The 26,780-nt window shown below is 43.9% G+C and overlaps 3 protein-coding genes across 7 annotated transcripts in view; all 3 read right to left on the bottom strand.

The window, feature by feature from the left end:
- Positions 1 to 292: 292 nt before the first annotated feature.
- Positions 293 to 6,803, bottom strand: LOC5501260 (glucose-6-phosphate 1-dehydrogenase). 4 transcript variants are annotated; one of them, XM_048724099.1, is made up of 5 exons: positions 6,656 to 6,780; positions 2,964 to 3,031; positions 1,434 to 1,510; positions 1,260 to 1,352; positions 293 to 1,002 (listed from the first exon to the last, which is right to left on the bottom strand). In XM_048724099.1, the coding sequence occupies exons 2-5, from the start codon at positions 2,976 to 2,978 to the stop codon at positions 900 to 902; spliced, it is 288 nt and encodes a 95-aa protein (XP_048580056.1). In that variant the 5' UTR covers positions 2,979 to 3,031; positions 6,656 to 6,780; the 3' UTR covers positions 293 to 899. The 4 variants fall into 4 exon arrangements, with proteins under 4 accessions (XP_048580056.1, XP_032225484.2, XP_048580053.1 ...); XM_032369593.2 differs by lacking the exons at positions 293 to 1,002; positions 1,260 to 1,352; positions 1,434 to 1,510; positions 2,964 to 3,031 and adding an exon at positions 3,855 to 6,146 and having other exon boundaries at positions 6,656 to 6,803; XM_048724096.1 differs by lacking the exons at positions 293 to 1,002; positions 1,260 to 1,352; positions 1,434 to 1,510; positions 2,964 to 3,031 and adding an exon at positions 3,855 to 5,776 and having other exon boundaries at positions 6,656 to 6,796.
- Positions 6,804 to 10,377: 3,574 nt separating this feature from the next.
- Positions 10,378 to 26,780, bottom strand: part of LOC5504880 (glucose-6-phosphate 1-dehydrogenase) — a 38,071-nt gene continuing 21,668 nt past the window's right edge. Inside the window, exons 11-15 of the mRNA XM_048724100.1 lie at positions 12,799 to 12,911; positions 12,599 to 12,691; positions 11,519 to 11,595; positions 11,345 to 11,437; positions 10,378 to 11,086 (exon numbers count right to left, since the gene is read on the bottom strand). Of these exons, the coding sequence (XP_048580057.1) occupies positions 10,984 to 11,086; positions 11,345 to 11,437; positions 11,519 to 11,595; positions 12,599 to 12,691; positions 12,799 to 12,911 (479 nt within the window). The 3' untranslated portion in view covers positions 10,378 to 10,983. The remainder of the gene's footprint in view (positions 11,087 to 11,344; positions 11,438 to 11,518; positions 11,596 to 12,598; positions 12,692 to 12,798; positions 12,912 to 26,780) is intronic.
- LOC116603634 (putative mediator of RNA polymerase II transcription subunit 29) lies at positions 15,934 to 16,858 on the bottom strand. Of its 2 annotated transcripts, XM_048724110.1 has the most exons (3): positions 16,649 to 16,858; positions 16,197 to 16,508; positions 15,934 to 16,108 (listed from the first exon to the last, which is right to left on the bottom strand). In XM_048724110.1, exons 1-3 carry the CDS (start codon positions 16,787 to 16,789, stop codon positions 16,073 to 16,075), a joined length of 489 nt encoding a protein of 162 aa, XP_048580067.1. In that variant the 5' UTR covers positions 16,790 to 16,858; the 3' UTR covers positions 15,934 to 16,072. The 2 variants fall into 2 exon arrangements, with proteins under 2 accessions (XP_048580067.1, XP_048580060.1); XM_048724103.1 differs by having other exon boundaries at positions 15,934 to 16,508; positions 16,649 to 16,857.

Raw genomic sequence — 26,780 nt, forward strand, 5'->3', positions numbered from 1 at the left:
TTCTGTAAACATGATCTTGGGTGTTTCCGTGGGAACGGAGGGGAGGAACGCTCCATAGAAGTAGACATAGGTGGTCTTTTAGGGTATGAAATTTTGTAGTAAACCACAAGTCAACCTATTACATCATATTTCTGGTTGTTTTGTCGGTGACTAACTAGTGCTATTTCTATTTCTTGGGGTTTGAAATTGCTCCCGTCACACCCAATGTGCTATCTCTTATGGGGTGTTTTGTTTATTCAGTGGCTTAGAATTCTTGAGATAATAAAAAATTAACCAAATGATTTCCATCATGTATATTTTATCATTTTATTTAATGACAATACAAGCGATAAACAACTACAGTACTAATATAGCAATATTTACACTTAGGCAATTACAATCACATATGGAGTATAGACTAGATCAAGTAAAAAAAGGACTTCCTATGTGCTATTTTAAAAGTTGCAAAAGAAGTTAGCTTGCTCATTGCTCATAGGGAAAAAGGAACCAATCATTGCAAATAAACTACGGAATGTTTTATAAGAAAACGTAAAAGTGCAAAAAACTGGGTGAATTTGGTTGTACTGGGCTTTCTAAAAAAATAAAAACTAGAGATCAAATCAAATAAAAAAAAAAACAGTAATGAAAACAGTTAAGTGGCCCAACCCATACTACGAACTGCGAAAGCAGGTAAATTCTCAACACGTTTTGCATCCTAAATCTTGGGTTCTAGTGCGGGTTGTTTGCAAGCTGAGAACGTGGTTGTAATTATAGGACTGCATTGATGCATTCCAAACATACATTTTTTACTACAAATAAAGATGGTTCTACCCTGAGATACAGGGACCTTCATATTCAATTCTAATATACAATCATTCAAGGAGAAATATTTATATACTTTACATCGCCACAGGCGGGCTTCACATAGAGGAGGACACAGTCCTAGTTCTCTCCCACTTGTAGCTATCACTGTAGATGAACCCATGCGTTTTGACTAGTTCATCCGCCTCTGCAGGTCCGCGACTGCAATGCAAAACAGTATAATATCTATTTGTAACCCTTAAAAATGAATAATAAATACTAGCAGGGAAGGGACAATAAAGAAGGGGGCGTTATTGACTGCCCATGGGTTTCTATATTTCTAATAACCTTATGAAAGTTGCTGAAATTATTTTTAAATCGTAGAAGCGAAAATATTTACCTTTCTTCAACTGGCAACAATAGCTTTTAAGTAGCATTGCAGTTTATAAGAAAGACATGCACATATACTTTTGTTATACCTTCCAAACTCATAGAGCTTTGGTTTTATTTTCTCTCTCTCAATCTGATGAAGAAGTGAAGTAAATATTCGCCAAGCTTCAGCTAGCTCATCACTGAAAAAAGTAAGAACTATAAATATTTACACTTAAAAAATCCCTGGTAACTTCAATTTGTCAATAGGGTGAGGTAGATACCTTCGCACAAAGTTTCCCTGACTGCCAGTCATGACGTCAAGAATAAGGCGCTCATATGCATCTGGCATATTCACATCCTGTTGGAATAAAAGAGGGTTCCTTTGCTAAGCACAGGTGAATGTACCTTTATCTGCATGTTGGCATTAAAACAAAGCCAGCAAAAAGCAAGAGGTAAAGAACCAAGTATTCACAAGCCTTAAAGAAAGGCTGAACTGTAGAATAACTTGTTTTTTCCCACTTATTGATGCTTTAAGGTAGACAGTTACCTAAAAAAAGCCCGTCCAAGGTTTTTCATTTTTTTACAAAACACGCGCGAAGTTGTTGTTTTGCCATTGCAAACTGTCTCGCGTTTTGCTCGGTCAAAGCCGGGCTTATGACGTCACAACCTTGGTACAGCTTCTCAAAATTGTTTTAAAACGATAGCAACTTCGTTTTAAAATGACGGCAAACTCGTCAAAAAAACCGGGCAGTACTTGCGCAGCCATGGGCTGCTCCAACAACCACTATACAACACGTGTCAATACATGCATCTCCAAAAGACCCGGAAATTATGAAAAATGGGCCCGATTCGTCGGGACTAAGCGGAAGGAGTTCTCCATCGGAAGCGCCACCGCTCTTTGTTCAAGCCATTTCGCCGATGAATGATTCAAGCGAGCAAACCTGAATCTCCCTGATGCTAAGGCCCCGAAATTCAAAACGAGTTTAAAGAGGGGACCTCTTCCTACACTGCATCGGGGAAGAAAAGAGAACATAATGGAAAAAGCCCGCATGTACTAAGTATACAATGCATATTTACGACAATTATGATGTAACAGACTGTGCGAGTCCCAGCAAGTTTTGAGATTGAGTTGTTTTTGTTACTATTGATGTTATTTAAATATAAGTTAAAGAATGTAATAAAACAGAATCAGCCTGGCTTTAGTGGTCACTATTTGGCTAAAATGCCAAATAGTTTTTAAATAGCTCCTGTGGATGCTGAAATGCCAAATAGTTTTTAAATAGCTCCTGTGGATGCTGAAATGCCAAACAGTTTATAAATAGCACCTGAGGATGCTGAAATGCCAAACAGTTTATAAATAGCACCTGTGGATGCTAAAATGCCAAACAATTCACGAATAGCACCTGAGGATGCTGAAATGCCAAATAGTTTATAAATAGCACCTGAGGATGCTGAAATGCCAAATAGTTTATAAATAGCACCTGAGGATGCTGAAATGCCAAACAGTTTATAAACAGCACCTGTGGATGCTGAAATGCCAAATAGTTTATAAATAGCACCTGAGGATGCTGAAATGCCAAACAGTTTATAAATAGCACCTGAGGATGCTGAAATGCCAAATAGTTTATAAATAGCTCCTGTGGATGCTGAAATGCCAAATAGTTTATAAATAGCTCCTGTGGATGCTGAGACGCCAAACATGCAGCAAGTTAGCAAGATAACACACTCTACTAGGTGCTTGATCAGCAACAGTATAAACATCTAGAAAAGAGAAAAATAAAATTCTATCAACAGAAAGTAAAATAATGTACCTCCTGCTGCCACATAATTCAGCGCATCCTCTTTATTGCGGTAGGATGTTGTAGCAGCCAGCATAAAACTACAAGGTAAAGAACAGGTTTAGTTAATCAGCAACAGATATCACTGATACCCTACGGCAACCAAAAATGTAAAAAAACATGTGACATTTAATTCAAATGGAACAATTGTACAAGAAAATTGTGCACAATTTATCTATTAGATACACAGTACATATAAAGGACTTCTTTTACGAAGGAAGATTGATGATCTTACTGTGAGGCTGTGAGGAGAGATGTTTTCTGAACAAAAGGGTCTCACTGACTGCACTCCATCGCCAAGAAACAAGGTTGGAGGCGCCAATTTCGGTAGCACTCAAATACCGTCGGAATTCGCCAGGAAAATACAACAAACGAAATATTTTTATCTCGCAGAATAAAGCCAGGGTACACTAACATTTGGTATGTGGCAAAACATCCGAGCTAAATCATCTTCCCTGGGCGCTAGCCATTTTTTTAAAACGAGTAAGCAGCGATTTGAATCCTTGACCGGCGCCGTTGGACAATTAGGTACGCTCGGCTGAACACGGGAGCGAAGCAAACAACTTATAGCGCGAGGCTGTCACCGGCGCATTCGATACGGATTTCATAATTTTTCGTGGTTTAAAATTCAGAACTATCAGTTTTCGAAGCAAGGTAAGTAATCTCTTATTTTTGTTTAATTTATATAACAGATTACTATGCGCCGATGACAGCCTTGCAGACTTTCAACCTCGCAGGTTAATAATAGTTTGCTTCGCTCCGTGTTCAGCCGAGCGTACCTAATTGTATCTTTTGCTCTGAATCAACAACATTTTGTCTGCATGCGCCCTTTGCAATTCAGCATTCCAGCTACAAAAAGGTTGATTTGCCTGTTAAACTATTTTATTTTTAATAAAAGTGAATAACATTGGACATTTTTAATCTCTAAGACCTGGATTATGCAGGTACATCCTAGTTTATGTAAGTATACATTGCTAAATAAAATGCAACGTTGTTGGACATCTCCAGCTTATCAAACTCCTGATTAACTGCACTGTGCAGGACTCCTGCGGCCAATCTATGATCTGTTTCCTTCTCTGTTTGGCTGAGGTGGTCGCAGTTTGGGAATCAGTCCCCTCTGCAAAAACTTTTGCTGGAATCATGCTAGCTTTCAATTTTAAGACTTGAAGCTCCAGGGCTAATTTGTATTTTTCGGCGTTCCAGATGCTGAGCTAATCATCGATCGAGTAGCACTCTCGAGTTGCTTGTAAAGAAAAGAACTTTAAACGACCGGGGGTAAGAAGAGGAGAATCAAGCGTGGCTTCAACCTCTCTCAAAAGAGAGCAGCGAGGTACTGGGTCGTATACATGAAATCAGGATCAGATTTAGGTTTGTTCAGGCAAGACAAGCGTCAAGAATGTGCCATGGTGTAGCAAGAGTGGAGGTAAGGAGAGCAAAAGCGTTGTCCTCAAAACAAGACGATGTCCTCCAAGCAAAGAGATTATGACTGAGGTCAGAGAACTCTTGCTCAAGATTACCTAATCAATAATGATTAACCAAATATATATTCTACATAACTTATTTGCACTGTCCAGTGATTGACAGTAACCTATTTATTGCTTTCTGTTGCTGGCTCGTAACTTGGGGGACGAGCAAACTCCATGCCTGAAGCTGATGGTGATGCAAAACCATACTGAGAGGAGGTGAACCCATACCCTCCAGCTATGTGTTGCTGTTGTGGTTCAGTTGCATATGTGAACCACCAGCTGTGCACATCTAAAGGGTAATCGGGAGCTTTGTCACGGTGGACATACTTGGCAGATATGTCTGCAGAAATAAGAAGCTTCCATCCTCTAGAAGCAAGCATTTGGAGAATGAAACAAAGCATGCTGCGTATGTGAAGTCCATCAACAATACTATAGCCACTCCAAGGATTGCCAAACAACTTGAACTGGTATGCCATACATGGAGTGTTGAGAGCTTTTTCATCACGAATACCCTTTATCCATCTTGCCTGGATAATGTCTCTACAGAGTCCAACAAATTCTTGTGGTGCATTGATCAATCGTATCTTGCACTCGTCATTGAAGCTCAAGCACACTACCGGCGCAATCTTGGGAAGAGACTGGTAGAAAGCCAAGACACTCTTATCATTTTGACGACGACACATATCTAGTGCTGCCCTGACATGCCATCCTTGTGATTGAAGCCCTTCAAGAATTTTACACATAACAAAGCGGCTCATGACTGCTTCGTCACCACATGCCCACCAAGGAGTTCCTGAGAGCTTGAACTCCCAGGATGCATGGTACTGGCGTTCTTTCTGAATCCCCCCTCTTGTGCTCCAGTACTGTGATAAGATCTGCTTTACTGTCTCAATGATAGGCTGGGGGGCATTGATCAACCTAAGTCGATCATTCCTGTTTAGACTAATCACAAAATGGTTCGCAGTTTGTGCTGGTATTACATTGGGGTCATACTTGAAGAAGAGAGTGTCTGCTGTACTTTTAAGATTAGCATTGCAGTGCAATACCATCTGGCGCTGAGCTAGGGCTATAAGGATATTATTAGTCAAAAGTCGGGCGTTCACTGATTCATCTCCAGTCCCTATCCAGGGGTTCCCACTTAGCTTGAATTCATGATATATGCCCTTAGACCCATCAGCTTGGATACCACGTCTCCATGTTGACTGGATAACCCCTCTGATGACATTTATCATGTCAGGTGAGCCATTGATGACTTGTAATTTATCATAGGAGCTAAATGCAATACACAATAGTGGGTACTGTATTGGTTCAACTTGTCTCCTGACAAAATAAAATGTTGATAGATCAAAGATTCGTCCCAGGTCACTAGTGAGAATCAAGTCCCAGCCTGCTGCATTGAGACGGAGAAGTATCTGGCCCACCATCTGCCTTACGCCTGCCGCCCCCTCACTTGTACCTCCAACAGCAAAAGGCATGCCATTAAGCTTAAAGGTCACTGAGTACCCACATTTGAGTTTCTCTGATTGTAGACCCCGGAACCAATGATCCTGGATCGCTTGACGGATGATTTCCACCTCTTGTTGAGTGCCAAAGTTGACTCTTATTCTATCATAGTGAGTGAGATAAACAACCATGTACTCAAACCCAGGAGGTGGTGCCGGTAGTGGTATCGACTCTTCAGCACCCATTGCTGCAAGTCAATTAAAGCGGAATACACTTGTGATTACTATCGCACTTTGCACCTTGATTTCTATAGAACAGCGCAATACAATGGAAATGCAAATAAATACAATAGAAATGCAAATAAGTTTGAATGTGGCGTTGTATTCTACAGTTTAGCTAATAAATGAATCATAGGCACTAAAAATACCATTGCTTTATTTACTACTGACTAATAATGGTCGATGGCAATATTGAATTAATCTATGCGAGGAGGAGCAAACGAAAAAAATAACATTTAGTCAACATTGAGCCAGGCAAAGAACAATATTCAAAAGCAAACAGCAGTCTCTACACAAACATTCTACATTGCTTATATTCTAAGCTATCCAAAATAAAGATGCCTAAAAACAGTCCATAGACCATGGTCGACCACAAACATTACGATATTTCAAAGCGACATAAAAGCCACAAAGATAATCTAGGAAGGGGTTCAAAAATATTGATTGCCATGTTTGATTCTACAAACTATATACTTACCAAACTATAAAATGACTGCTGCTAGAATAGAACACTATGATCAAAGTCCTTGATTGAACAAATAACGCCGAATTCGTCGGCTATTTTTATCTCCTAGGGTGTTTACAACTTGGAAAAACCCGGATGCGGAGTGCGTGGAAAAATTATTCATTTCTCAAGAAAGGGGGGGTAGGGTGGGGAGGCACAGTGACTCATTGAAGGAAGCGTGCCGAAAATAAATGAAATTTCGAGGGGGAGTCGTTCATAGTCGAGTCGCTTAGCGCACAAAAAAAGTTCAGTCTATACAGAGTGGACAAAAGCACCAAAATTGGTATGAATATAGCCTAGATGATGGTAATCAATATTGAGACCGGTGCCCACCGGTACCATTTGCGGACCCAAGAGCAATTATTTTTTTTAGAAATCTTGTGTTGCGGATACCCTGTGGTAAGATTTTCATACCTTTTCAAGACACAAAAAAAAGATCAAAATGCACATATTTGAAAACGATTTCTATCATTTCAGCTGTATTCTATCGAATTTCGAGCCAAGCAACATATAAATAGCTATAAAAAGCTACATTTGAAGAAGAAGGAAAACCTACTGGAACCATGCGGCTTTATTTACATCGCTTTTGCTAACATGCAAATATGACTGATTTTTATTCATTAAATAAGCACAAATGTGGTGCACATGAATTTTCCCAGAAATTTTCTTTCAATAAGTTCCCTAAGTATTATATTAAGGGCTATAGAGTTTTAATTTAACCAGCGCGGCTGAAATTGATAGGCCCGTCAGCAGGAAAAAATATGCTACCGATGAGGGAGATTTTTCATAGCCTATTGTGCGTTGATAAATTATACCATGACAAAAAGGTTCATTTGTTTATCTTTTCGTTACGGCCCTATGTAATTTTAAAATCAAAGTATCACAATTGTTTCCGAGGCGAGAGCCTCGCTCTACCCGATGCTAGTTATGGGTCAAAGCGGAGGAGCCGGCAGACGCCCTTGACTTCCAACCACTCGGTCGTATGAAGCCGAAAACCCTAGCTAATAGCGTTCCATGATTTATATTTTCATTTTGTAAAAAAATAGATATCGAACTAATATATATCGGCAGCGGTGGCTGGCGTCTACATATATGGCGCTCATAAAACCTTCTGATCGTTAGAATAATAGAATAATTCTGGCTTACGTCAGGTTTTGGGCTAAACGTGTCCTATCTTAAGGTTGCCGCTAGTATCGTCAACACTAGAGTTTTTGAACACTTGTTTATAGCACCGTCGTTTCTTTGGCACCTCGAAGAAAACGTCCCTAAGAAAGGAAAAATCCTCTGTTTGGAAAAAGAAATCCCCGCGGACCCTGGACACATGCTAGCGTACGCGCATCATTCTGAAAATTATCTTTCAGTTTGTTTCAGAATAACTCCCTTTTTTACAATAACGGCCCGCCGATCACTGATCCGCACCTTAGGAAAAGCCTCGAAAACTCTGTCCTTTAGTAGAAAACGGTTAAAGGATTTATCATTCCCAAAATCTCACAAGCGTGTCTCATGTACATGGTGGAGCTCGGACATCAGAAAAAGGAACGTACCAGAATATATAAGCCTCCACTTATATATTCTGTTAATATATTCTATAAGCCTGACAAAAGCTCTATACTTTTTTATCATCCTCTCTCGCTTCCTGGAGACCTTTCCTTTTCTTATGCTCCACGGCCCTTTCCATCCCTGAGGTCATCGTTAAGACATCTTTAGGATAATAAAATAGTCCTCTATTGGTGCGTTCATCAGTATGATGCACAGGTAGGGAGCAATAAGCACTGTTTTTTTCGTAGTGCCTCTGCTAGTCAGCTTTTTTTTAAAGTGCTTTCGAGCATTAATACCGCAAATTTGTGACAATTCCTGTGCCATTTTGCACTATTTGCGCGACAAAGAGGTCCTACAAAGATGTTTCTTTTGCAGAACATCCAAATAATCTAATATTCTCAAGAAAAAAATCACAACCTAATAACTTTGATTAAGGAGGCATATCTAAAGCATTTTATTGGTCTTTGGTGTCTAGTTGACAGACACTTACAAAGCCCTCTTATTAAATCCATCTCTACCTCTTTTTATTTAGCCAACTTCAAAATACCCGATAATTGCGATTAATCGCAGATTTAAAAGAAATACATTTAAAATCAAGACAAAATTTCATATTTAGTAGGTTATAGACATTGTAAGTCCTTGATACATCAAGAATGAGCTTTTTTTACCTAAAATACGCGATTTTATGAGGTACTTACAGCGTATACTGTGCCAATATAGCCAATATAGGCCGCCATCTTGGATAACCGTGAGGGGGATTGGGTCTAGCTTTGAAACGTTTTCTCTTAACTAAGTCATTTTAATGCAGCCGACAACAGTTTTATTTTGAAATATTAACAAATACTGTTATAATTCCCCTACCAAAAAAAACAATCAGATATTTCGCCTTAGTTTTGGAAATACAAGATCTTTTAAATTTCACCACAGGGAGCCCGTGATGGACGCTTTTTTCTCATTTTTATTCCGTTATTACACAAAATCCTCAAGTGGTACCGGTGGGCACCGGTCTCAATATTAATTAGCATCCTCTTGGCTATCTTTATGCCAAGTTTGGTGCTTTTGTTCGCTATGTATAGATTGAAACACTAAGCGACCGGACTATCAAAAGATAGGAGGCTTTTATTAGTGGCGTTCTTTAACTATAAAACTATAAAAATAACTATAACTATAAAAATATAACAAACGAAAGTGCAGATTTGTTCTAGTCTCAGTCAGTTTCTTGACATTACTTTATTACACTTAATTTTTGCGTCATTATAATTTCGCGAAAATAAAGTGACGCGAGAATTAGGATGCGCGAAAATTAAGTGGGTACACAATTGGCCGTTCAATAAGCTTTATGGAAACACCTTGTCTATTTAGTCATAGTAATGTGCATAACAGAGTACGGTAAGGGGTCGAGTTGGACTTGTATTCGATTTTTATAAAACTAAATTTAGCCCACGCATCTTTTTGTTACAGATTGTTTTTGTTTTGATGATTACAGCACATTTTAATTCCACTTGTTTAGCTTGATTTTATTATCCAAAAATCGCGAAAATAAAGTGATGTTTTTTACGAAAATAGGAAAATCGCGAAAATAAAGTGTCGCGAAATATGGCCATCTCAAAATTTTGACGTCGCGAAAATAACAATATAATTATAAAATAATATGTAATAAGGTAATAAGCAAGTCTTAACCAGTATGTAGAAGCCAAAGATTTATTAAATTTGATTTATATTACCGAAATTTCTATGTCGCTTGAGAGAGGAGCGTACATTACAAACCTGTGAGCTTGGGGGGGGGGGGGGCTCTTTTACGATGTTTGAGGTGCTTATTTTCGCTGCATAAAAAAATACCGGATACTCAGGCTCATTAACTATTGTTATGTTCTGTAAACATGATCTTGGGTGTTTCCGTGGGAACGGAGGGGAGGAACGCTCCATAGAAGTAGACATAGGTCGTCTTTTAGGGTATAAAATCTTGTAGTAAACCACAAGTCAACCTATTACATCATATTTCTGGTTGTTTTGTCGGTGACTAACTAGTGCTATTTCTTGGGGTTTGAAATTGCTCCCGTCACACCCAATGTGCTATCGCTTATGGGGTGTTTTGTTTATTCAGTGGCTTAGAATTCTTGAGATAATAAAAAATTAACCAAATAATTTCCATCATGTATATTTCATCATTTTATTTAATGACAATACAAGCGATAAACAACTACAGTACTAATATAGCAATATTTACACTTAGGCAATTACAATCACATATGGAGTATAGACTAGATCAAGTAAAAATAGGACTTCCTATGTGCTATTTTAAAAGTTGCAAAAGAATTTAGCTTGCTCATTGCTCATAGGGAAAAAGGAACCAATCATTGCAAATAAACTACGGAATGTTTTATAAGAAAACGTAAAAGTGCAAAAAACTGGGTGAATTTGGTTGTACTGAGCTTTCTAAAAAAATAAAAACTAGAGATCAAATCAAATAAAAAAAAAACAGTAATGAAAACAGTTAAGTGGCCCAACCCATACTACGAACTGCGAAAGCAGGTAAATTCTCAACACGTTTTGCACCCTAAATCTTGGGTTCTAGTGCGGGTTGTTTGCAAGCTGAGAACGTGGTTGTAACTATAGGACTGCATTGATGCATTCCAAACATACATTTTTTACTACAAATAAAGATGGTTCTACCCTGAGATACAGGGACCTTCATATTCAATTCTAATATACAATCATTCAAGGAAAAATATTTATATACTTTACATCGCCACAGGTGGGCTTCACATAGAGGAGGACACAGTCCTAGTTCTCTCCCACTTGTAGCTATCACTGTAGATGAACCCATGCGTTTTGACTAGTTCATCCGCCTCTGCAGGTCCGCGACTGCAATGCAAAACAGTATAATATCTATTTCTAACCCTTAAAAATGAATAATAAATACTAGCAGGGAAGGGACAATAAAGAAGGGGGCGTTATTGACTGCCTATGGGTTTCTATATTTCTAATAACCTTATGAAAGTTGCTGAAATTATTTTTAAATCGTAGAAGCGAAAATATTTACCTTTCTTCAACTGGCAACAATAGCTTTTAAGTAGCATTGCAGTTTTATAAGAAAGACATGCACATATACTTTTGTTATACCTTCCAAACTCATAGAGCTTTGGTTTTATTTTCTCTCTCTCAATCTGATGAAGAAGTGGAGTAAATATTCGCCAAGCTTCAGCTAGCTCATCACTGAAAAAAGTAAGAACTATAAATATTTACACTTAAAAAATCCATGGTAACTTCAATTTGTCAATAGGGTGAGGTAGATACCTTCGCACAAAGTTTCCCTGACTGCCAGTCATGACGTCAAGAATAAGGCGCTCATATGCATCTGGCATTTTCACATCCTGTTGGAATAAAAGAGGGTTCCTTTGCTAAGCACAGGTAAATGTACCTTTATCTGCATGTTGGCATTAAAATAAAGCCAGCAAAAAGCAAGAGGTAAAGAACCAAGTATTCACAAGCCTTAAAGAAAGGCTGAACTGTAGAATAACTTGTTTTTTCCCACTTATTGATGCTTTAAGGTAGACAGTTACCTAAAAAAAGCCCGTCCAAGGTTTTTCATTTTTTTACAAAACACGCGCGAAGTTGTTGTTTTGCCATTGCAAACTGTCTCGCGTTTTGCTCGGTCAAAGCCGGGCTTATGACGTCACAACCTTGGTACAGCTTCTCAAAATTGTTTTAAAACGATAGCAACTTCGTTTTTAAATGACGGCAAACTCGTCAAAAAAACCGGGAAGTACTTGCGCAGTCATGGGCTGCTCCAACAACCACTATACAACACGTGTCAATACATGCATCTCCAAAAGACCCGGAAATTATGAAAAATGGGCCCGATTCGTCGGGACTAAGCGGAAGGAGTTCTCCATCGGAAGCGCCACCGCTCTTTGTTCGAGCCATTTCGCCGATGAATGATTCAAGCGATCAAACCTGAATCTCCCTGATGCTAAGGCCCCGAAATTCAAAAGGAGTTTAAAGAGGGGACCTCTTCCTACACTGCATCGGGAAAGAAAAGAGAACATAATGGAAAAAGCTCGCATGGGACACCGCATGTACTAAGTATACAATATATATTTACGACAATTACGCTGTGACAGACTGTGCGAGTCACAGCAAGTTTTGAGGTTACTATAGATGTTATTTAAATATAAGTTAAAGAATGTAATAAAACAGAATCAGCATGGCTTTAGTGGTCATTTCTTTTTCATTGATACATTTCTTTTGTTCAAAAATACAAAACGCAAAAATGAACAACACCTAGCTTATCTCCTTCCCAGCCAGTGAGACTGCAGTCCCCGGAAAACCCTGATTTGACCCTGACTCTGCAATAGCAGGCAAATAAAGTAGTACCTGGAATTTCTCGGAATAGGTGAGGTCCAGTTCAGATTCAACAGGGTCAAACGACATCCCAGCCTGCTTTATCATACATTTCAAATAGATAGCCTAAAAAAATGTACAAAATTTGGTCAAGTTTTCTCTAGTCATTACAAGGTACCAACCAAATTCACTTTTCATAATAAATGAAGTGATGAGTAGAAAAAAAGACAAACCTCGTTTGGCTGCAATCTAATAACAAGCTCATTTCTCTTGCACTTGCCATCAAAGATATCTCCAGGTACATCAGTAAACTGTATGCGAACCTCTGCTTTTCTTTCATTCAATGCTAGAAAATTAAAATTGATGTTAGTAATTTCAATAGTCAACCAGATTCTCTTACAAGGTTCAAAATAGCAGCCGGCTGCTGCCAATAGCCAGCTGTTTAAGGGTGTACTGACATCTGTTGCTAAGGAAAAGTGAATATAGCATAAAGGCCTTGTAGAAAGTCATGAGGGACTGATATTTGCCAAGTTGGCCAACACAAGTGTGCTGACTCTTATGATGACGTTACCCTGTGACGTCATAATGTGACGTCATAGATACAGATAAAAGCAAATATTCAAAGTAATTTTGCTCGAAAACAAATATTGAATACGTTTTATGAATCTTGAGGGATGGATGCATTAAGCCAAGCATGCGTTTTAGGAATGATTGAGTAATTGTTTTTTTATGATTTTTTCAAAGGTCCAGAAATCCAGATTATTTAATATAATTTTTGTGTCTGTTAGATTAACGCTAAATCCATGCTTGGCTATATGAAGGAGGTTTTAATAAAAAAGAATACAGAAAATATTTTGAGTTTTGAAATAATTTGGCGACAAAAAAGCTTTTTTTTAGACAACGCAGAACCGGAAGTGAAACAAAGCCCGCGCGTGCACATTCGGCCTGCTCAGACACACTAATATCTCACATGATGAAATTGAAATGAAGTTTAAAAACAAATTCCAATAGTGTTTCGTGTTATTTACACTTCAAACTTCAAACGATATCCGTCATGCAATGATGAAAATTGAAAAAGTATTTTAAAATTCTGATACAACGCGCGCTACTTTGAAATAAGATTTTCAGTGCGTGCACGAGCGTTTGCAACCGGTGTTTGCAGTGCGCGCAGGTAGTAAATATGGAAAACTATGGCTTCAAAAATGTTGGCTTAAATAAATCTCCGCTGAATCTTCGTTTTTAAAAAATATGGGAAATATCATCACCCGAAAAGGCTGATATCAACTTAAAGTCAATTTTTGGGAAATTTTACTTCAGGAAAGCTTGGAATGACGAATTCCGTGTTGTGCATATGCGCGTGCTCAACACCACCAGCGTAGCAACGTCGTTACTGAGCTACACTAATGTCAGTACACCCTTAATGGTCTTTACCGGCTCTTTTTTTCTGTATCCCTTTCTCATCTTTTTAGTATGCAGGCTTTTTCCCCCACCAAAATCCACAAAGCCGGCAAAATCTAGCAGATTAAAAAATATATTTCGAAACCTGTCTTAGTAAATCAATTTCTTTCTGAATGAAGTTAAAGCCGCATTGTTACCGTCAACCGTTAAAAGACAAAAGAATCTATTCGAATCCGAAATATTTAACAGGCCATCCGCTCTAAATTAGCAGTCACATCCTCAAAGAAACTTCCAATAGACACACTGCTTTCTATATTTTGAAATATTTTTCGTGTTTTCCGTTAAAAATCATCGGAGATTCTTACATAATCGACCGGAAGTAAACTGGTGACAATGCGGCTTTAAATGCATTTCTAAACACTCATACAAAAGACGTGGAGCTGCTTGTTCTCTGCCACAGACAGTGTGATAATGGAAATAGTACTGATGGACACATGTTACATTATGATATTCAGCTAAACATTAACTACTTTTTACAAATAATTACTTATCTTACTACTAATTTTGACACTCAAACCTTCTTGGACATATTGTTTTCATTATTAAAGGGCACAAGTAGTATCATACGTATATTTGGTCCGCTTTTGGTCCGCTAGGGGAGGGGTGGTCAAGCTCGATTCTGATTGGTGGATATATGGTCCGGTGTGTGACGTCACAGGTGGTGTTAGCCAATGGGAGTGGAGATATCTGGTTAGGGGTGTGACGTCACGCGGTACAGGGATTGGCTCCCGCGCGCGCGACGCCACGGTGACGTCAGCGCGGGAAAGGATATAACGGTGCGACGTAGTGAGACGAAAGCTACCTCACACACCTGAGAAAAAAAATGTCAAAGACCTATGTAATGGATGTTGAGAAGAAAATGGCAGAGACACATATTACTAAGCACCATGGAGGAGAGCCAGAGACGAAGGAGAAGCGCCTAGTCAGGGAAGCACTGAAAGCGGAGAGGAGCTTGGAGAACCCTTGGGGTGAGAAAGAGCTCGAGAAGGAGGTGAATGTGGAGCTAGGAGCGTGGATGGAGCACGTGGGCGTGTGGGGTAAGGACTTCGACTGGGAGGAGTGGTCAAAGATAAGAAAGGAGGACGTCGCAGCGTACAAGGAGAGGAGCGCACAACGTGCGAAGTCGTTGGAGGAGGACTACCAAGCGGCACTGAGCAATGGGAGCGCCGCTACCTGCCGTTGCATGAACCCATGGGAGTGCACGGGGTTACCAGAAGTGGTCCGCCCAACCTTTTTGAACATCCCTAACATCCCTCTCAATATCCCCATCGACAAGGTGAAGAAGGAGGGTGAGACCGGCAAGAAAGGGGTGACGTTCGAGATGCCTGACGCCCGTGATGCCAACAAACTGGTGCAAGCCACCAATTTCTACATCTACAAGGTGATGGCTACCGCCGTTGACGCACTCATGTTTAAGTCCAATGCAAACGAGAGCTACTTCACAAACCCAAACCTCTATAGGCAACGCTGGGTCAAGTATTTCGACCACGTTAAGTCGAAGGCTACTGACGCCATCTGGTTTGGTACCAAACTACTGAATACAGCGCTGAGGGTATCCCCGCCACTACCTGATCTCAAGAATTATATTGGAGCGGTACTTGCTCTCCTCACCCCAGATGAGTTGATAGAGATGATGCAAGATTGGGTGGATGGCAATACGAACACACCAGAGCTGATAAGAAGGGGAGAGAAGACGAAGAAGGCTGTTTTTCACCTAATACGCAAGGTTGCCCTAGGCATAGTGGAGACATACCCCTACAACGATGAGTAGGGTGTTTTTTGTGAGAAAGAGAGGACACTAGTCTTATGCTTGTAGCAGTTTGTGCAATTTTTTAATAAAAAAGGATATAGTAAAGAGAGAGTTGTCTTGTTTACAAAACTACTTTTTTCTTTTTTTTTTTTTTTTTTTAGCTACTCCTTATTCGTAGTAAGTGTCCATTATCAGTCCTAGACTAAGGCGCTGGAACTCCTCTATCTCTTCTTCCGTTGGGAGGTGTGCAATCTGTGCGGGGGACTCTATGGAATTAACACGGCGTTGTACCGCTGCGTCTATGTAGGCTCTGACCTGTTCGTAGATTCTTGGGTCTACAAAAGAGGAACGGGAGGTTGGGTGGTTTACTGACATACGCTCCATTATATAACGTGCGTTGTCTGCTTCCATTTGTGACTGTACCTCTGGTCCTTGTTGGTCCGGGGGTTGTGGTATTATACGTGATGGTTGTGGTGGTTGTGGTGGCGTCAGGCGCGTCAGGCGCAAGCGTAGTCGCGGGAGGGGTGGATGTCCCCTACGCTGCAATAGGCTAAGTTGCGCCAGGTTTCGACTGGTTTCTTCAGTGCTTTGGACCGTGGGTACCCGTACCCGTATGGGTGATGGCTGTCTTCTGAGTTGTCTTGTTCTTTGTTGGTTAGTGGGGAAGGGTCGTATTGTCCTCCCCCTGCGTAGGTTGTAGACAACTTGCTCACTGTTCCGTACATCGCTCACAACCTGCAGGGGGGAGTAATGTGTTAGTTGTGTTCTTACCCTAGCAACACCAATAGTAGTACTAGTAGTATTATTAGTGATCCCCCCACCGAGTTTATTATCCAAACTAGACGTGTTAGTCGTTTATTATTCTCTTGTATCACCTGTTGCTCGTTGGGCGATGGTGTCCGTGTAGCTGCCTCTCTATCCACCTCTTCGGTTTCGTTGTTGTTGTTGTTATTGTTGTTGTTGTTGTTGTTGTTGTTGTTGTTGTTGTTGTTTTGGTAATCTGCGCGTACTTGCATTAGGGCTAGGGCTATTTGTCTGGCACGATACCGTTGGGATCTGCGCGAGTGTTGTGGGTTGGCTGGTTGGTTGGCATATAACACCCCTTCATCGTCTTCGTCCTCGTCCTCTCCATGGCGTTCGGCCCAAGTGGTAGGGGGGTTGAGTAGTGAGTGGAGTAGTGAGTTGTCTTCATCTTCATCTTCCGGTGAGTTGTCTTCATTCTCATCCTCCGTTTCGTCACTGTTGCTGCCATCGTTCTGTTCCGTGTAGTCGCGGCTCCAGGGATGGTCTCGTGAGCGCCATCCTATAGGGTCCTGGGCGTACCTCTCCCATAGGAAGTGGGAGTAGGGGGGCGGTGGTACCACAAAGGTGGCGTCGTAGGTCTCCCAAACCCATTTACCGGTTGGTAAATCTAAGGCCCACGCAGCGTAGGAATCTTTGAAGGCGTGGACGTAGGATTGTGGATGGAAGAGTGAGGTGTCCACGTTCTCCATGAAGGCAACCCTATCGCTTTCGTATTGGGCTCTTTTGTCGTGCCCCTCTGGGGGTGGTGGCGGTGTGATATCCTCCCTGAGCCAATGATACTCGTTATTTGCGTCTACTTCCCAAAGCCACTCACCGTACTTAGTGATTTGGTTGTTGTATTGGTGGGAGAAGGTGCTTATTGAGCGGCGTGGGAGTAAGAGAGGGAGCTCGAAGTCGTGGCGGTCTTCCTTTTCGCATATTTTTTGGGCTATAGGGTCGCATCTCCTGCACAGCACCCCAATGAAGAAACGACTCCTGTAATGGGCGGGGTAGAGTGCCATGAATTGTTTGAACCGGTCGAAGGCTGGCTGTATTTTGGTCTTTTCCTCTACGATGATTTGCTCCGCTGGGTGGTCATCGTACATGGGTTTAAAGTTACTGTCGACCCATAAGACCACCCCTCTTGTCGTATCTGGGAAGACGTACCTACAGTGTGGGCATGTGATACGTTCGGTGCGGTGGGTGTGTATCCATTTCCAGAAGCATTGCTGATGGCATGATTGTCCACAACAGGGTAGACGGCTCAATAGGGTGAGGGATGTGTTACTGGTCTCCCTGTCGTCTTGGCAAATGATACACGCCAACCTCTCAGAGTTGTTGTTTGCTAGTTCACAGAGCTTTTTGGTGGGAGGCTCTAGGTGGGATGTCCTAGCCATAGTTGTGCTAGTGTGAGAGTATTTCAGGGTGAGTGCTGCAATTTATACGCTTGTGGGGTGACGTCAGCTCTGACGTTTTATGGGGAAGTGTGCTGTGATTGGCCTAGAGTTTTGGGTACTACTCTCTTATTGGTTTAGGTGTTTCTTTTGTGATATAACAAAGTGTGTGATTGGATAGTATTGTACATCGATGCTGATTGGTTTGTGAGGGTGTTTTCAACCTATATATAAAAGGGTGAGGGCTTATTAACGCGTTTCTTTGTGCACCCATGGCGCCAGTGTGGGAGGAAGCTTTCACCTCGTTCGTCAGAGGGTGTTCGTTTGGGGTTGGTCTCTTTTTTGGCGCACGTATCACTTTCTCCTTATTGTGTTGGGAATTTACGGAATGGCTACAGGGAAAGATCCCAGTGGAGAGCAAGAGAGTGGAAGATGGGTCAGTGGATGGGAACAGTGGGGAATGATACCAGGCATATTGGACTACACCAATTATGTACTGCGTGGGCCTTTCCACGACACGCTCCGTGGTCCCTTTGAACCATGTGTTGCGCAAGAGGGTGTCTTCCAGAGCATTACATGTATCCTCGACGAGGATGGGTTTTATGTGAATGGCGTGTTCCATTGCAAGGAGGTGGGGTTCTTTCATCACAATGACGAGGTGATTGGTAGACACTTCACCTTCCCTATGAGGTACAGCGAGCTCTCCCAAAAAGACAGGAGGGTAGCACGCTATGTCACTCAAAATGTCACAGGGCTGAAGTTTGACCTTACAGCTGGCTCCAGCATCCCTCACGCTGAGCTGGGACGTGTCGTCAAAGGGTGGTACGATTTCTACGGTCAAGGGGGAATTGTTGGGTACAAGGGTGGTAGCTGCGAGCGTCGGCTCCTTATGGACCTTAGCATTCCTTTCGTGAACTTGGAGGTGTTTGGTTGTCCCAAGTACCAAGAGTTGCATGAGCACTACAGCAACATGCACGTGAGCTTTATGACGGGTGCTCACGAGAAGGCATGTAGGCATCATCTTTACTCCGCCTTCTCCGACACCCCCAAGCACTGCCCCAAGGCTGAGGTCTATTTGTTTGGCAAGTGGTTGAGAACCAACCAACGGCGTGTGTGCATGTTTACCGACCCTGAGAGCTGTCTTGAGTACGACAAACGGATGGAGTGCTATAACCTCCAAAAGGATGTAGAGGAGTGTAATAAGATATGGAAATGTACCCACCCTGTGTGTGGGGGCGCTGGTGTTGTAAGGGAGGGGTTAGGGGATAAGAAGAAGAGCCTACTTGAACTAACTAGGACCTACTAGTAAGGGTCATTACAGTACACATGTATTAAGGTGTTTTTTTATTGCTATTAAAAAAAAGAGATCGTGCGTTACAGTGTATTGCTTTCCTCTCAAAGATCGTCCCATCGTTCTATTGTTCTCTTCGGTTTCTTTCTTCTCGCACCACTCCCGGTTGGCTTAGGGGTCGTAGTGGCAGATAGTGGTAATTGTGGTAGGCGCCGTTTGACGTTTCGCCACGGGAATGGTCTTGGAATCCTACTCTTTGGTGTGTTAGTGGGCGGTGTTGGTAAAATCCCAAAGGGTGTGCTTGGTGACTCGCTTGGTGGTGAGGGGAGGGGGGTCCTGAGTTGGGCATCGGTCTCTTTACTCCTACCCTTTCCACTCTCCTTGGCTTCTTGGATCCAATCTAACCATTGCGTCAGTGCTGTGTTGTAGAGGCGTACTTTTACCTCCAATGGTAATGTTTTGTTGTTTAGGATCCTCTGTATATCTTTGTCCAGCCGTGCCACAATCTGCAGCTGTGGTGCCATGGCAACCTTCTCTTTGGTTACCAGTAGGTTTGCCATATGCTCAGGTACCAATGCCATACGGTAGGCTCCTCCTTTTTGTGTTGACATGGTGACTATCTTGGGTAGACTGGGTGGTATGGTTACCCCTTGGCCTTATTTATATTTTTCCGATGAGTTTCTGGACCAGGGGTACCCCTGCGGTACCTCCTAGGGCTCCTAGTAGGAGTGGGATAGCCCATCCCCCACGTTGGCTTACGAGCATTTTTTTCCTCTCCCTTGCTGGTAGTCTCTTGTTTGCTAGGGTACGTAGCCTGTGTTTGTGGACGCTTAGTTTGCTCCGTTGTACTTTGCTGAGGGGGACGTTGCCTCTTAGCAGGTTGTGGGCAATCTCGCCCAACGCGTTTACTTGCTCACCAGAGGCTTTTTTTAGGAGGTATTGTCTTGTTCTACCTTTGCTGATAGAAAGGTCATTCAGGAACTTAGCGTTCCTCTTCAACCGGCGTGACATGATGGAATGGTACCGATGGAGTACCTCCCCTTTTTTTATAGGGTAGCTACAACCATGCAGGGTCAATCCTATCCAATTCACGCCCTGTCACCCAGAGTTTCCGGTAACGCCCACCATGCTGTACCGTTTTACCAGCGTACACTCCCCTACGTGTATGTCTTCCCCTTCTGACGCGTGTAACACGTTTGGTGCGTCTTCTCGCGAAGCGTCCGCTCTTTCTCAATACCATGGTCGAGTGATTGGGGTCATTTACCCATGAGGGCTTTTACAGTATCGTACATAGCACCGATGTAATCTTGGGGCCCACGCTGCATACCCCTACCACGCTGCGTACCCCTGCCCCTCTGTCTGTAGCGACGGGGTCCACCCCTTTTCTTACACACTGTCCTCCTCCTCCTCCTCCTCAACCTAGTACGTTGGGTCCTTCTCACGCGGCGTCCCATAGCGGAGTGGTGTAGTGGTGTTCATCGTTCGCTATTTATCCTAAAGCGCTTTCCATTGGCTTAGTGGTACCCCAAGGAGGTGCCATTCTTTCCTACCCCTACCACGCTGCGTACCCCTACCCCTCTGTCTGTAGCGACGGGGTCTGCCCCTTCTCTTACACACTCTCCCCCTCAACCTAGTACAACGGTTCTTGCTCACACGACGTCTCATAGTGGAATGGTGTTGTGGTGTTTGTCACTTGTTATTTACGAGTTTTTTTCATACCCAAACGGATCTCCATGGTGGATTATTTGCAGCACTGTCAACTCCACCAACACCGCCACCAACTTGTTGGTTGTCTACACGTTGGGTGGTGACGCACTTTGTTTTGGTGACATTGGTCCCATCTGCGCGACGTCTCTTTTGAGTGACGCACTTTCTTGTTGTTGTGGTCGCTCTTCCACCTCTCCCTCTTCCACCCCTCCTCCTCCCTCCTCTACCGCCACTACCGCCACTGCCACCACTACCTCCACTTCCACCTCCACCTCCCCCACTCCCCCCAGCCCTGCGCCTTGACCCCCTACGAGAGGTACTCCTGGAGGGTGTGGAGGGTGTACGGATCGTGGAACCATGTGACCCTAGTGGTCTTATCGCCGAGAATGTGGTAGGTGACCCATAGCTCCCAGGCGAGCGTAACTGGCTTTGGTCTACCGTCGTATTGGCAATTGCAGTTGCTTCGGGGCTGGGTAGTGGGTTTGCCCTCCCCCAACCCAGGAATCGTTGGAGAAGACCTCCCTGTGGCGGTGATTTCTTCTTATGATGAGCGCGCCCTGCGGCACTGGACGCCCGTTTTGGTGTCTTTACTTTCTTTTGCCGCTTTCTGCCAGGCTCACTGTATACTCTCCCGGGGGAAAGCGCTAGTGACGCATCCGATAGGCCTGAATAACCAGCCCAAGTGGGGGTACCCTCCAGGGGGAGAGTCGATTGTGGTAGATTGGCTGGGGTCGATGATGCTAAGGGGGAGAGTGATGGGAGAGCTGTGTTGAGTGGTGTTGGTAATGGCTGCGGATGTGGTGATGATGATGATGATGATGCTGATGACAATGGCCCTGGCCCTGAGCGTTTGCTGTACCGCGAGAGTGTTCGTGGTGCAAACTGGGTCCATGATCGCGGTGACGATGGCGGTGGTGTTGACGACTTGCTAGATGAGGAGAGGGGGGTAACTCCGCTAGGGGGTGTTGGTGGCTCCAACCCAAGGCGTTTGTTGTACCGTGCCTCAGCCCTGTACTTGGCGCGGGTGTACTCCGCGGGCTTACGCCTTGCGCTTGCCGTGGGACGTATACGGGTCGCTGGGGTCCACCCTCCCCTTGGACCTCTTCCTCTTACGTTGGGCATCGCTGACTGATGTGGTACACCCATTCTCCCCCTCTATATATGCATCCTTACCCCTAGAGTTTTTGGGGAAGTAGGCGTACATGGGAAACCGCTCTGGTAGGATGTTGGAGCGGAGGCGAAGGTTGTCAGGGGTTGTTTGGTGGAAGTCGACCAACAGACAACTATAAGGGTCTTTAGTAGCTTGGTCGTAAGCATCCATAACGTAGTCTAATTGTCCCGGGAATGCTTGCTGCGCTAGCGTGCGTATCCCTAACTTGTTCCTAGGGTCCTTGAACAACACAAAGAAATGGCTATTGATCGAAGCGGTGCGTGATTTTCCCCCGGGGAATAGGTTCTGTGAGATAAATATAGTTGTGATATCATGGTGGTGGGACTCTTGGGTGAAGATTTTCAAAGCCCTATCGATTTGGTCCATCAGATCGTCTATGATGAGCAGACCAGGGGTGTCATGCTCCCCAAACAGGTCAGTGACAGAGTCAGGCAGTCCTTGGTGGAACTCAACACCTAGTTTTTTCTGCAGCCAATCGTACTTGGGTTGCCACTGTCCGTAACAACAAACTATTTTATGGAACCGTTTGTCAAAAGCCATAGGGGCTTGCCGTAACAAACTCTGCACCCATGTAGTTTTTCCTGATTGACTTGGACCAACTACCATAATGGCACACGGACAACGGAACCGTCGGTCCTCCATCCTGGGGTGGCTGAGGGATCTAGTGCCGTCCACTTTTTACCCTCACCAGTATATATAAGCGATGGGGAATAATGAGTCAAGACACAGGGTACCCATTACATGTTTTTTATTGTAGTGGACCACTCTACACTAGGGCCACATCCATAGGTTGTGGTTGTTATAATTATTATTATTATTATTGCTATTGTTATTGTTACTATCACCTAGCACTAAATGGTGTTGTTTCACAGCACATTGGCGCCAAGGGCATCGTCTGCGTTGGGCGCAGTCCCTACCAGCGCCATGACAAACTAGATCGTGCACAAACGAACACACTACTTGGTCGTTCCAATTATACTGACTACCAAACTTTGAGACGATCTCCCTTAAGGTAACTCCGCGGGTACGGTGGTACAGAAAGAATAGGCAATACTGTCCGCACACGGCTGAGTTTAAAGCTTGGAGACGGTGTGGGTTCGTCACCAGCCGGGGGCGCAAGGCGCAAAAGTCTGCCATTACTTTTCCGTAGGCCTCAGGACCAAACCCAAAACTGTCAAACCACTCGCAACGGTCTGGTGTGAAGAAGGCTGCTAGCCAGTGGGTGCCAGGTCTGCCACTAGGGTCAGTGTTCATGATGTATGCTGAGTAGCCATACCCATTCTCAGGGATAGTGGTTGGTAGAAGGTCCGAGGGGTACACCCCTTCGAACACAGGTTCTATATGACGGTCACGGAGGGCTATAGTCTCCAGCTCCTCTGTGGACATTGCGTCCTGTTGGAGGTCAGCATTCATGTCTTTTCTTTTTTTTTCTTGTCCTTTACCCTTGGATGGTGTACATTACACGACGGGCGGCGTCTATCTCCATGACGTTGTTGAACTCTCCGTACAGCACTACTGTAAGCACCTCGGTGGGAGCTGTACTGAAGGTTAGGTCCAGTGACACCGTGCCTTTATACTGTGGCTGAAAGTACCCGGATGAGGCGTTTCCTGCCGCTGTAAGATCGTAGACAATCAATCCATATCCCCCAAAGAACTCATCACGGTTGATGTTCAGGCCTTTTGTACGCCCCGTTTTGCCATTTATGCCTTCGTGCATCATGTAGTACAAGTCTATAGCATCCCCAGCAATGTTTTTGATGCTTGTGAAGGGGGTCTCAACACCATTCACCCGCAACTCAATGTTAGTAACGTTCGTCAAGAAGAAATTGAAGGGATTCTTATCGTAGTCCCCAGCGTAGGCAGCGTTGGTGATAAGACCAAATACCATTCGCTTTGGGATGAGTCCGTTCCACAGGTCATTGAACTTTTTGGTGAGTTTTCCGCTCTCAACCTGCTCTGTTTTAACCACAGCTGTGGTCACAGGGTATTTGGCTAATTTGTGCTGGACCAGTGCAGTGCCATGAGTTAGTGCTATAGTATCTGTTGGGGTGACGTGATACAATCGGAGGGTTGAACCTGGTGTTATGACAAACTTCCCACTTCCCATGAGGGCAAAGGCTGGCGTTGACATCTCCAACCTGATCTTCATTGGGACACCACTCAACAAGTATCGCCCACACTTGAAGAGATCAACATCTAGGTTGATGATTAGACCAACCTCCGCACTCAGGGCTGTGTAAGAGTTGCGTTTGTTCAGGCCTTTGTTTGTTGCTCCAGCACCCGTTACAGCGGTGACGTCCATTTTGCCGGCTGTGTCTTTATGCCAAAGACTAAGGCCTAAGAAGGAGTCTTGTCCCTCCCTGGTGTAGTTGAGTAGGTTACTGATGTAGGCTTTAAACGGATACGAGTCCGTTTGTAGAGTGATTGGCATATTGTTCAACTCTACCTTGACTTGTTTGAACAAGGAATGGCCAACATTGTTCACAAAAGTGGCAGCCTCATCGGCCGTGAGGTTCTGGTTATTGGTCTTAGTGATCTTGACTTTCAGTTTTATGTGTGTTTTTTGAAGGTCAATGTAGGTGGTAGTAGGATGAATGTACCACTCAATGTGGTCGGAGCTCTCATCGCTGGGTGTGTAGGGTATAAACTTCCCATCTTTCAAAGCGACATCCGTGGCTGGCATAGTGAACAATCCCATACCGGGGTTGGCCACTTGCTGTGACCCCTCGAGAACATGCGCAGTACTCATGGTGTAAAGGGAGCTCTTCTTCGTGGCAAGGGTGGGTGTGAACTGGGGGTATGACGTCACTTGTAGACAGTTTTATCTTTTTTTCTCTCTAGTCGAAGATATCCATAGGTCTTCTCCCACCCCTTTGACGTCTGTGAGAGGGTGTGACTTTACGGCGCCGATGGCTTCTCCGAGGTACCCCTGTGGAGGGGGTGCCGAGAGGTACAGTCTTTGGCATAATTTTCACTCTATGAGCAATTTGTCTCCCCGTGTTGGGGGAGGTTGTCCCAAATGTTGTATGGCCAATTGGGATACTCCCCGAGGCGTCGAAGGGTAAGTCTGTGTTGAGTGACCCAAGGCCACCCCCAGTTTGTACCACCACAGGGTAACCGCGGAACGCTTCACCATGGGCGCTCCCCCACCCCAATTGACCAAGGGGAGCACCTTGGAACGCTTGGCTACCCATCCCCCGTTGCTCCATATCAATGAAAGGGGGTGGGTTTCTAATGTCATACCCTCTTATTACACCAGCGTCGGCTATTGCATGGGAGCCGCGCCCTTGTTGTCCACCAAAGAGAGGACCAAGGATAGGGGCTAAGAGAGTTCCAGCTAACCCTGCCAAGAGGGGGAAGACCATAACTGTGCCTTGCGCCTAAAATGAAGTGTTACCTCGAAGCCCCCAGACAAGAATGGTATCGTTCTGCCTGTGTCATCTGTTATATAGAGGTGGATTTCGTTGATGAGTTGTAAGCGTAGGGGAAAGTAGAATGGTCTGTCGAAGTCCCGCTCCACACCTATGTCACCAGGTTTCCCCCTGTCAACCATTACGCGTAATACATTTCGGGTACTGCTCCCTAGGATGTAGTTGCTGGCGGTGATATTCGAGTACAAATACATGTTTTGGAAAGTTTTGACATCAAAAACAGGGTGGGGACTGGATGAATACTCACGGACGTTTGTACTCCCTTTGGGGAGGGAGTAATCAAACACAGTCCATTGAGGCAGCAGATGTGAAGTAGCAGACGTCTCAGGTAGGCTTGGGGGCTCTCTCGCGGTGATGGGGTAGTCAGGGGGAAGGACACCCTTTATCGCTAATGGGTGAGTAATGTCTCCTACACTGATTGGTGGTAATAACGTTGCGTAGAATGGTCCCTGGTCGGATAGAGAGGCGTCACTGTAGCCAAGCCTTGCAGCGAGCCGTTTCCGTATCAACACACGGTTACCCCACCCCACTTTGAACACAACTTTCTCGTTGTACTCATCGGGTACCATTTCTAAGTCTAGGTAATCCTGTTGTAGCGCTTGTCTCGTGGTTTGCCGGGATGCGTTAAACCCATCGATTACGACCCGTAGGTTCATTGTCAATTGCAACCAATTGCTTATCCTTGACTGCCGAAGGGTCAACTTATGCCATTGGAGGTAAGGCACAGCTGATGGCGAGTACGAGTGCCTGCACATAATCCAAAGGTCGTGCTCCTCGTCGGAGAAGGTGTCGTAGTGGGGGCTGTAGTTGACGGATAAAACTCCTACCTCCCACCTCCCACCGCGCAGGTCAAGCGTCCTGGGAAACCTCACAACAAAATCGCCAATTTCACCACCCAACTCCCGGTCAGCGCTGGATACGTGAAGTATGAGCTCCCTGTTTGTCATCGTTCAAGCGAACGGAATAGGTTTAAAATGCAATGTCCCCACCACGGCACCAGACTGGAATGAGATGGGCAACCCTTTGTCGTCAGTTATATAGAAGCGGATCCTATCCACAAGTTGGGTACGTGCTGGGAAGTAATAGGGTACGGTGAAATCACGCTCCACGGCACCATAGCCACTCCCCCCGGGTGTTATCACACGTAAGAGGTTGCTGCTATCACTCCCTATGACGAGGTTCCCCTCGGTCATGTTGGAGTACACATACATGTTTTGAAAGGGTTGTAGC

This window comes from Nematostella vectensis, chromosome 1 (assembly GCF_932526225.1).
Source record: "Nematostella vectensis chromosome 1, jaNemVect1.1, whole genome shotgun sequence".
Lineage (NCBI taxonomy): Eukaryota > Metazoa > Cnidaria > Anthozoa > Actiniaria > Edwardsiidae > Nematostella > Nematostella vectensis.